The 10916-nt window shown below is 45.0% G+C and overlaps 1 protein-coding gene across 23 annotated transcripts in view; it reads left to right on the plus strand.

Annotated features, from left to right (window-relative positions):
- The window catches only part of TRIM9 (tripartite motif containing 9), a gene marked incomplete at both ends in the record, with an annotated part of 110066 nt that extends 103586 nt beyond the window's left edge, over positions 1 to 6480 (plus strand). For 7 of the 23 annotated variants that reach the window (XM_082865656.1, XM_082865676.1, XM_082865678.1 and 4 more), the window contains 3 exons: positions 1634 to 1937; positions 4252 to 4414; positions 6418 to 6480. In XM_082865656.1, the coding sequence (XP_082721782.1) occupies positions 1634 to 1937; positions 4252 to 4414; positions 6418 to 6480 (530 nt within the window). Of the gene's footprint in view, positions 1 to 316; positions 374 to 782; positions 807 to 1633; positions 1938 to 4251; positions 4415 to 6417 lie in introns of all 23 variants that reach the window. The other 16 variants (XM_082865666.1, XM_082865677.1, XM_082865657.1 and 13 more) reach the window with 7 other exon arrangements.
- Positions 6481 to 10916: the final 4436 nt, after the last annotated feature.

A 10916-nucleotide genomic window follows, 5' to 3' on the forward strand; every position in this document is an offset into this window, starting at 1 on the left:
TTTCTTCTGAATACGGAAACTTTAGTGGAAAAGATTAAACTCGGAAGATGGTGAAAATTTAAGCTGTACAGTTTAGAAACAATTGGAGGAGATTTTATTAAATGAAAAAAAAAAAAAAAAAGATGTACTATTCATTTTGAAAGAGCAGAGAGGCAATTTTTACCCAGGCAAGTAAACTAATATAGAAAGGGCTTTGGTTTTTCATGAATCAGGCCTCTGGTGACTCTCTTCAGCCGGTGCTTTTTACATGTATACAAATAATTTTTATTGACCTGGTTGTTGTTTCATAGCTTTGATGTGTAGTATCTCTTTATAGGATGCAATTTTGAGACACAATCTGCACCTTACTCTCAATTAGGCAAGTATACCTATTGTAATTGTTATCTTTTACATATGTGCTTGGTGTGCTCCACTCCCTTCACAAAATAAACGGTGGCAGCTTATTCTATGTCAATAGAATTGTCTAATTGTCGTTCAAATCCCATTACAGCAGTTTCTCACATGCGCAGAAAAATGAGTCTGTATTTTTAAATCTTATGCCTCAGAGAAGATTACTTTTCCCCCAGCTTTCTTGTACATCAATGCAAAGCACTCTTTATAAGCAGAGCACTTGTGGGCAAAGGTACTAATCAGACCGATACAGTTTCAAACTGAGTAGTGTATGCAGTTTTAAACTGAGCCCTTTTTTGGTATGAGTCTATCAAGAGAGACATGTTTTCTTATCAATGTCAATTTTGCTTCCTATTTCTCTCTCCCATGCCTTTCACTTGGAATGACAACAGTTGATATTAAAAAGCTGTTGGCAGGTATGGAATAACCTTATTCTGTTACAAATAGCAAAGACCAAAGTGCATGTGTGGTGGCTCACAGATCTGATAAATCAGCAATTTCGTCTGTCCAGAGCAAGTTCTGGGCAGGTGACATTTAGAACTCGGGCACAGCGCTGCGTACAAAGACGTCATTCCATCTGCACCTAAGGTCCAAAACGTTTTACACGGTAGTTTTAAGAGTAACACGGAAACTGCATTTGTGGTGAAGGAAGCAACCTGTCTTACACCCAAGTCACAATCACTCATGAAAATTAGTTTCTGTTGCTGATAGCTTCGAAGCTTTTGAGCTTTCGCTAACACTGAGGAAATTTTCAAAACGAGTAGACCTGAGCACTTCTGCAGAAGGGACATTTCCTTGTTTCACTGAGTGTGTTTTATCCCTCCTCCATCTAGGACTCTAGCTCCTAGCCTCCCCGTCTCAGGGTTACACAGGCATCTTAGCGCATCCCTCTCCCCTTATGTCTCTGGTGTACTGTTCTGCCAGTCACCGGGTGAAGGGACTTGCACCTTCCAAAATCGATGCCACTGCGCTTCCGGATCACCCGGCTGGGAGTGCAGGCTGAGCCGGGTAACCCCTGCTGAATCGGTCGTGTGTCCTCCGTCTGCTTCTGGGCGCAGAGAGCCCTAGCTCCCAGGAAGTGCCCCCTGTCTGCTCACTCACAGCCCCTTCTGGCCCTGGACACCTCCTTCCCGCATGGAAGCATGAAAACGGGACAAGACGCTCCTCTCCGGCCCAGGAGTGCGTTATGGCGTGAGCTCAGTGGGTCCGTCTTAGTAACCGCCCTCCCTTCTGTTGTTCCCAGTGGCCTGGTTTGCTTTTGACCCTGGCTCGGCGCACTCTGACATCATCTTCTCCAATGACAACCTGACTGTGACCTGCAGTAGCTACGATGACCGGGTGGTGCTGGGGAAGACTGGCTTCTCCAAGGGTGTCCATTACTGGGAGCTCACGGTGGATCGCTATGACAACCACCCAGACCCTGCCTTTGGCGTGGCTCGCAACAACGTGATGAAGGATGTGATGTTAGGAAAGGACGACAAAGCCTGGGCAATGTATGTGGACAACAACCGGAGCTGGTTCATGCACAACAACTCGCACACCAACAGGTACCCTGCAGCCCCTACCCCCCGAGCAAGCCTTCTTCACGTTGGCTTCTGGTCGAGAACGAGAGCCCGAGTTCAGAGACCTGTTAAACAGACAACATGAAGGAAGACAGGCAGGCGATCTTTATGAAGTAGAAGTCCTACTGCTCTTGGCTGAGTCCCTCCTGGAGTTTTATTTTATTTTATTTGCATAATGACAGAGACATGAGTACTTTCCTAGGTCCCTCATTGCTACGTTCCACCCAGGGCTGGAAACTAAGAATCCTCATGCATATGTATTATAGAAAAACATTCCAGGATTCTAAAATCCAGACTTACAACTTCCCAGAGAAGCACAGTTGGACAAGATACTTAGTTTCTCTGAACATCGGTTTCCAAATCCACCAATTAGGAAAATCATGTTTTTCCATGCATAAATGTTCCCGTGATTACATGAATCATGCAAAAATGCCTCCCATCCACCTGAAAATAGAAGCCACTGTTCTTCTTATTATGATTATTATCAATGCCACTTCTCAGAATAGTAGCCATTCATTAAACGAAGTGTATGGATGCCAATTTGGATAGTTTTGTACTTGAAGAGCTCTCTTATTATTGTATGGACTCAGAGTACCCAGTTTGCTGGGGAAAGAGAACAAAGGTAAATAAAGGTTTTCCTTTAACAACAAGATATAGGCAAGTATAATTTAACCCATGCTATCATATTTTTTCTAGACCTCCTTTTTCATATGGTTTGCGTTTTCTTCCTCAAATGTATTTGTCACACGTTTCCTAGGTAGAGAAGTGTCTTTTATGGATCCTAGTCCACCTTATTCTCAAAGATTTCCCCAGGATACATTCTCATTGGTGTCTCTGGGAAAAAAACAAAACTACAGTTGTAGTCAGTTGGATCACAAGGAAAGTGAGTCAGGCAGTGGTAGGCAGTGGACTCCACCGTCTCAGCTTTTTCTGTATGTTCATCACTGCCCCTTTTCTAGCCAGTAGGACTCCTAGGTCCTTCACTTCCTGTCCCCTTGGATAGTTTCTATACATCAGCATTCAGTTGTGTATTATTCACCATCACTTGAAGTGAGCACACATGCCATTCCAGCCTGATATCAAATCCTACTAGATGTATATAAGCCATTGTCTTCAGTAATTCACATTTGGGGGGACCCTCTGTCACCAGATTCCCTGATGCCATGTACCACGCTTACTTTTCCCTTTTAGCTTCTTTATCTGGGAGTGAAGGAGTGAGTAATAACACAACTGCCACGCTATGCAGAGAAACACTTTCTTAAGGCAGAGCACATCTGCTTGCATGCAAACTGCATGTCACCAGTGCCCTCATTGCCGAAGCTGTGATTTTCCAAGATGAAATTGACACCCCTGTGTTTTAACCACTACGTGCAGTCTGTGTTCTGCGTGCCCGGGGGGGAAAGAACAACACTCTAACATTTCTGTGCTCTGCTGAGATGAGGCTGAAATTCAGTATTGCTAGCTCTCAAAGAGGAGGAAAAAGGCAAATCTGATCGTCCATGCTCAATGGCTTCTGTGAAACCATCAATGGAAGCGTAAGACACAATTCGTGGTCAAATGACAGTCGCTCCACCTCCTACAGTATAATTAGTGATTTCACCTTACAGAGAGGAGATTCCTCTTCTCCGGTGTTGGCGTTTTATGAAGAGCCTCCAGCTTCTCCAAATTCAGCATGCCCCAAATTACCATCTTTCTGGAATGAGCTTTTCTGTTTCATGGAGAGCAGAAGGGCCCAAATCCAATTTTTCATGCATGTGTTTTAGGTTCAGCTTAAGTGCTTCTTTGACTTTCAGATTAAATCATTTTGTATTTAATGATGCTTAATTCACACCATATGTGCAAAGCGTGAGACCCAGCTCTAGGCAGAGCTCTGATAGCCCAGAGGCTACTTTTTGCTCCTGGCCTTTGATGCTTCGTTTTCTACTAGACGACAGCCTGTAGAGACCCTGTATGAAGGAGTTCGCTCTCAGCAACGGCAGAGCAGCACGGTGAACCTATACATTCTCAACAGGGGAGTGAAAATTGGTTTTCCAGGGAGCGAGCAAAAGATCTTACTTCTTATATATATAAAGCACAGATATACGTACAGCCCATCAGCAGATAGGCAGTATATCTGCGGTATTAAAATTGTAAGTGAGGAGGGGGCGATTAGGGGGAAAAATGTTTTAAAAGGCTCCTGGGGTGGGGATGAGGAACAATACTTTTAAACAAGTTAAAAAATACTGGTTTAACCATACAAAACGGGAAGCTTCTAGAATGATGACAGGCAAGTGAAACCCCATGTTTTCTTTTCCCACAGAACTGAGGGAGGGATCACAAAGGGGGCCACGATCGGGGTCCTCCTAGACTTAAATAGAAAAACCTTGACATTTTTTATCAACGACGAGCAGCAAGGTCCCATCGCGTTTGAGAACGTGGAAGGGCTGTTCTTCCCGGCAGTCAGCCTGAACAGGAACGTGCAGGTGAGCTGCAGACTCTGCTTCTGAGGCTGCCCACGGGCAGCGAACTCAGCCCCTGCCCACCGAAGGCCCAGACCGAGACGCGGAGGAAGGGGGGGGAGGAGCGCCGGGTGGGATGGACGTGACAAGTGAGATGATTCCAGACTGGCATGAGCCCCTCGGTTATATTTAGACACAATCTAGCGAACAGCAGGTGGGAAACTGGGATTCTCTGCGTGGCTGGCTAATTAATGATTGTCCCTCTGAGCCCTAGATTCCTCTCTAGTAGAAAGGAAACTCTTGAATCAGCTGGCATGAAAACAAATGAAATGACTGATGCAAAGCGCCGTGAGTGCCAGAGAAGTGAAGGTGCGAGCCTGAAGTGCTAGCACGGTGCTCAGAAATTTGGGGCGATTTCTCTGCACTCTTATCAGTTCTGTCAGGCGCTTCGGGGACAGAAAACACATACTGATGATTTACTGTAAATAAAAACAACAAGTTCTTCTCATTCGTTCATTCAACAAACATCTATTGAGTGCCTTTAATATGTCAGGCACTATTGAAGTATTATGAGTATTGTTTACCAGTGAAAACAAAACAAAAATCTTTCCCTCTTAGGGCTCACATTCTAGTTATAGGAGACAGACAGTGAATAATAAGCACAATTGCTATGTTAACTATATAGTATGTTAGAAGGCGATATCCAGTGGAGACAAGACCGAGGGAGGGCAGTGGCCATCTTAAGCAGCGTCGTCAGCATAGGTGGACCTTATTGTAGTCACAGGTGAGCTGAGCCTTGAAGGGGGTGAGGGAGTGAGCTGTGTGGGGCTTTGCAGGCAGAGGGAACAGCCAGGGCAAAGTTTCTAAGGCACGAGGGGCCTCACTTAAGCAAGGAAGGGCCAGGAGGTGGCAACTGGGGCAGATGAGGGGCAGTGGGAGAGAAGATCAGAGCCATGCGGGAGGGTGTGCCCTGCCAGCCTCTGCCGGGACGGGACCTTTCACTTCCGTCCTGAGCTAGAGCTCATCATCGACGGTGACCCTCATTCAGCAAATGGCTGCCTTACGATAGGATAGATAGGGCTTGAGAATCAAAACACTGCTGGTGATTTTTGCTCTATATAAAACCACGTCTTGGAAGCTATTTTAAAAATCCATTGTTGTTTATCAGTATGTGCAGTAGAAGTGATTGCAACCCAGTGACCTCTGCCCTTCTGTCTTGCTGCAACTAGATGGGTTTTTCTGGATGGCTGACATCTAATCAATCAGGGTGCAGCCTCTACATTGGACAAAAGAAAGCTATAGATTTCCCTAGAAGTGTGTCTTAGAAAACCCTCATTCAAAGTTTTCCACATTTTCAGCTGTTTCCCTTGCAAATATTGTACTCGACGCTCTTTAGGGGTTTCTGAGTATCTTTAGAGAAAGACTCTTGGGCTGGGGAAGACAGGGACAAGACAAGAAGGGGAGAGATGACAGACAGCAGTGCATGAAATGGTTCTAGCCTGGTCTGTGCAGCTCAAGTATGAGGTTGGACAAAATTCAGTGAAATATTAAATAAGTGCCCACGTTTCTTCATACCTGGCAATCATGTAGTCCATCCCTAAATGAAAGGCTTATCCTAACTGGAATAACTAGTGGACAAATAATAGGGGAAGAGTTGTCTGCGCATCTGCTTTCTGTCCATGGACGTGGCAGTGATCACCGCCGTGTGGCCAACAGGCTTTTCTACCTTCATATCCATGCCTGTGTCTTCAGTCATAGGAACACAATCTCCCCAGAATCCTTTGAAGAAGCAAGTGGCTGCGAACCATATTATCAAGTGTCTCCAAGAGTGGGGAGCCCAGCATGGTGGCCAGGTTCTTAGCACAGGCTGAACTCTACTAGAATTCTCTTCAATGCCTGCTAGAATAGATGTTACAGAAAACTGAACGGATCCCCTTTTGAGTGAGGAACACACCTGCTGTGCTCTGGGGAAGGGGTGCAGGGGGGGATCCTGCAGTGCCTTTGGGACTCACAGTCTCTTCCCACAGGTCACGCTCCACACGGGGATCCCAGTCCCCGACTGCTACTCCAGCAGAGCATCAATAGCCTAAAGATGTGCTGTGGAGGCGCCAGCTGCCTGTTCTTACCTCCACCTGAGAGCAACAGCAAGGAGCTCAGCCAGAGCTGGAGGGAGAGGGAGGAGGAGAGAGATGCTGGTCCTCGCACCCCGCAGCCCCCCTTTCCCTCCAGCCTCTCTACTGCTGTAAAGCCTGCTTTCTCTTCCATGTTCAGCAGTTCTAACCAACGGAAGACCCAGACAGCCCACCACGTCACTTTGTTTCCACAGCCAGATTTTGCTTTTAGTTACATTGTTTTTTTTACGTAGGTGAGTTATCTTTTCTTTCTCCTTTGATCATGTCATTGGTGACTTACTGACCTGGCACTGCCAAGAGAAAATTCTCCTGATAACTTTTTTCTTAAACTTTCTGTCAAGGAGGTAGGTAGTAGGGAGAGGTAAGGAAGAATGAGCTGAATTCGGAGCTTGCCGTTTAGAACATTCTTGAGTATTCTTACCCTGCGACCTCTCATGCAGCGTTAGCTCTGCAAAGCTAGTCTTTTCAGCAATGAAAAGTTTTACTATCCACTAAAGCACAAAGATATCAGCGACCCGACTACACAAAGACGAAGGGGTAGAGGCTCACAGGACAGCTAGGTCATTAGGACGGGCCAGAAACCCTGGTCACTGAATGAAATGGGAAGGTCTCTAAAGAGAGGCAGGGCAGGGGACTTCATGATCTGGTTCATTCATTTAATACAAGTTTTTAATTGAAAACCGACTCTGGACCAGGCACTGTTCTAGACAATGGAGACAGAGTGGTGAATACACAGGTGTGGTCTCTGCCCTCCCGGAGCTTATATGGTCCTAGGAGAACAAACCAAAAATAAAATTATTACAAATTGTTATTAGTATTAGGAAGGAAATAAACAAGGGCCAAAGAGGCTCCTTGGTAAGATCTTTCAGATCCCCTAGAATGATGCTAAAAATCCATGCATTCTGGCCACAGCACCAGAAACATACCAACTCAATGCCTTTTCAACTGTGCTATTTTAATGATGGTACTTGCTGCCCTTCACCACAGAGTCCTTTTTCGGTAGAAACGATGTCAGCATTCTTATTTGTTAATACTGCGGTGATACTAAGCCTTAAAAATAAATGTGAAAAACAATGAATGACCAGAAGGAGGAAGACTCATTGTCCATAACGGAGGATCTTAAGTTGCAGTTCACAGCATTCACATTCTCAGGATTAATGCGCTTGTCTCCGTGTAGACTCACTATCTGTGCCTGTTACAAATGAACAATCCATCCTCTCTGCTGCCATTCACAACCCAACTTTCTGGAATTGTTCACATAATGTTTGGGAGGAAAGGAAATTGTAGGTCATTGCTATGATGGATAGCAGAATAATAAGCTTATTACTTCCGTGTAGAGATAGACTTATAGAAGCTACCCTTCCGATCCTTTTGTTTGACATGAAGTTTTAGAAAATGTAGCACCTAGAAGGAGGTTCTGGTTAGTTGTCTAAATATTTGCCAGGGAGCCAAGATATTCACCATGAAAAAAAAAAAGAAAAAGAATAACAAAAGGGAAGAGGTAGGATGGGAAGGCTAACAAATTAAAGTTTGGGCAAAGAGTAATATATGTAAATAGCTACTAATGTACTTTTGGGCTTACTTGATAGATTATTCCTATCAGCTGTGGTGTTTTTCTAGTTAAGTGTACCTGATTTATTGAATGGGTGCTATCCTACTTGTGTCCATCTTGGTTTTTCTTGGCTACAGAAACATTCTGTTGCAGGCCAACACTAATTTGATATATGATTTATTCTCCAATGAGACTCGATGGCTGGGCCGCTGTAGACTCATAGTTACTCTTGTTCCTTGTTAAATTCATCCTGCTAATTAGATTTCTAGTGACCGGTAACACGTAGTTTACACAGAATTGCAGTTATAGATGCATACAGCTACTGTACTAGAACAGATGGATATTTCTGGTGTGCCAATAAATGATTTTTATGAGAGAACATCCTATGTGTCTTTAGAATTTCTTAGTTTTTGCCTTTTGGGGACGACAGTTCGCCTTTGTCAGAGCAAAGTGTCATGGGAAGGTCCCGCAGAGCTCGGGAAACACCTGCACTTCATTCCATCTCCTCAGGAACCTTGCACTGTCGCCTAGTGGTGCTGACCTCCTGAATCTTAACTTAGTATGAAACATTAACAGTGAGATGCTGTTGAGGGTCTGCCTCCAAACACTGGGCACTTACCTTAACAAACCTGCTCCTAGAAGCTCCACAAACTTGTACTGCAAGATACAGTGTCACTGACTTTTTCTAACCTGGTTCCTTCACCACTTCTTGGAGTAGCTAAGCAATACGATTGTTTTTAAATAATTACAACAACTAGCCTTTTCAAATGAACAGCCTCGGTTTTATATTAAAAGGAAAACATGACCTAAAAGCATATCGAAAGCACGCTTTAAAACCATTTCACCTGCCTTCCCGAATCTAGGTTGTTTTAGGACCCGGCTCGCAGCCTAAACTATAAAATGTTTGAGGGAGTGGTTTTCCAGGAACTTGGCATCAGCTGTGTCTAATTCCAGCTGAGCTGATTAAGACTGGATAGGATTACCAATCCCTCAACTGGGCATGCGTGAGTGTCCTCTCGGTGACCTTCTGAAGGCGCAGAGGCCTGTAATTAGTTACAGCTGGGCAGAAGGACGCTTACCGCACCTTTTTCCAATCACCTTTCCCCATGCCCCCCACGCGCCCCACGAGCCCCATACCTCAGACCAACCTGCTTCCTTATGCAGTTATCCCATAAATACCCCAGCCCCTTGCCTTGGGTGGGGAGGCGGGTTTGAGATTTGTTCCCTCCTCTCTTTGCTTTGCTGGAAACCTCAGCATCCCAGCGTTTTGGTACGCTGTGCCATGGGCAAAACAAACCTGGTTCAGGGCTTCCCTGGTGGTGCAGTGGTTAAGAATCCGCCTGCCAATGCAGAGGACATGGGTTCGAACCCTGGTCCGGGAAGATCCCACATGCCATGGAGCAACTAAGCCCGTGCGCCACAACTACTGAGCCTGTGCTCTAGAGCCCACGAGCCACAACTACTGAAGCCCACGTGCCACAACTACTGAAGCCCCGTGCCACAATAACTGAAGCCCGTGCGCCTAGAGCCCGTGCTTCGCAACAAGAGAAGCCACCGCAATGAGAAGCCCACGCACCGCAGCAGAGTAGTCCCTGCTTGACACAACTAGAGAAAGCCCACGTGCAGCAACAAAGATCCAACGCAGCCAAAAATAAATAAACTAATTAAATTAATTTTTTAAAAAACTTGGTTCAGTAACAATATGATCCAGGTTGTAACCTGAGTGGAACCTCAGGCAGTTGTTAGGAGCTGCTGCTCTGTGTCCGTCCAGGTTTCTGCACTCTTCTTTCCTCACCGCCTACCCTGATATTTTGTTCTTCTTTCTCTATTGGCCCCATCTTCTGGTTTCCTTCTCTTCTGTTTGCTACCTAATGGAACACTTTAGCCATGTTTTCCTCTTCCCATGGTGTTGAGGTGAATAGAACTTCTGATCCCCCTCGAACTTCCTCATAGTAGTGACTAAGTGATTTGCAAGAAATCACCCTATTTTCTGGAAATGAGATCCTCTTTTCCTGCCTCTAATGTGTGCGTTCATCTTTTGCCCATCTATTCAACTCACTGATAAGAAAGGAGGGCTTGCCATTGAATCAGAATTTCTGATTATGGAGCAAAGAAACTATAGTAATTAAAGAAGATCTTAGATCACACTACCTTATAAGTTTTATGAACATGCTAAAGATATCTGCGTATATTCTTCAACTATATGAGCCAGCTACTTCCACTGAGACTGGTGTTCAGGGAACCTTGGGTCTGACATAATACATCACACATAACTGAGGCTACTTAAATCGTGTCTTTTTCTGAAGAACCAGTTTTGGGGATACATACAGAATTGAGGGTATCAAATAGGAATGAACAGTTGGAAGCACCTAATTAAATACACAGAAACATCAGCCTGGTCATTTGGACTCCTTGTCAGCTCCACTCTGCCACAGCTGTGCTAGGGAAAGCTGTATGTACAGAATTAGATAAAACAGAATTAGATAGTGGCAGTGGTTGCATAACCTTGTAAATATATGAAAAATCACTGAGTTGTACACTCTAAAGGGGTGAGAGGCCATGTTGGACATGACCAGGACTCTCCTTACAGCCTTTATCGAACTACTTAATAGTCTGTTCCTATTTCCCCAAACCTGTCCTCTGAAATAAAGCCTAAGGCAGAGAGGGAGCGGTATAGAGGACCGAGGCGCTGACCTCCTGGCTCTACCTTTTCTTCCTCTTCCCATATTCCCTTAGTCAGTGGAAGGGCTTTGGTTTGCTTCCTCTTCCTGTGTGTTGAAGACCGCCTCTACATTTCGTCCTTGGCCTTCCTATCATGGACTTTAACCCGCCCCTTTCCTGA

Source organism: Leucopleurus acutus (assembly GCF_964270905.1).
Source record: "Leucopleurus acutus genome assembly, chromosome: 1".
NCBI classification, from domain to species: Eukaryota; Metazoa; Chordata; class Mammalia; order Artiodactyla; family Delphinidae; genus Leucopleurus; species Leucopleurus acutus.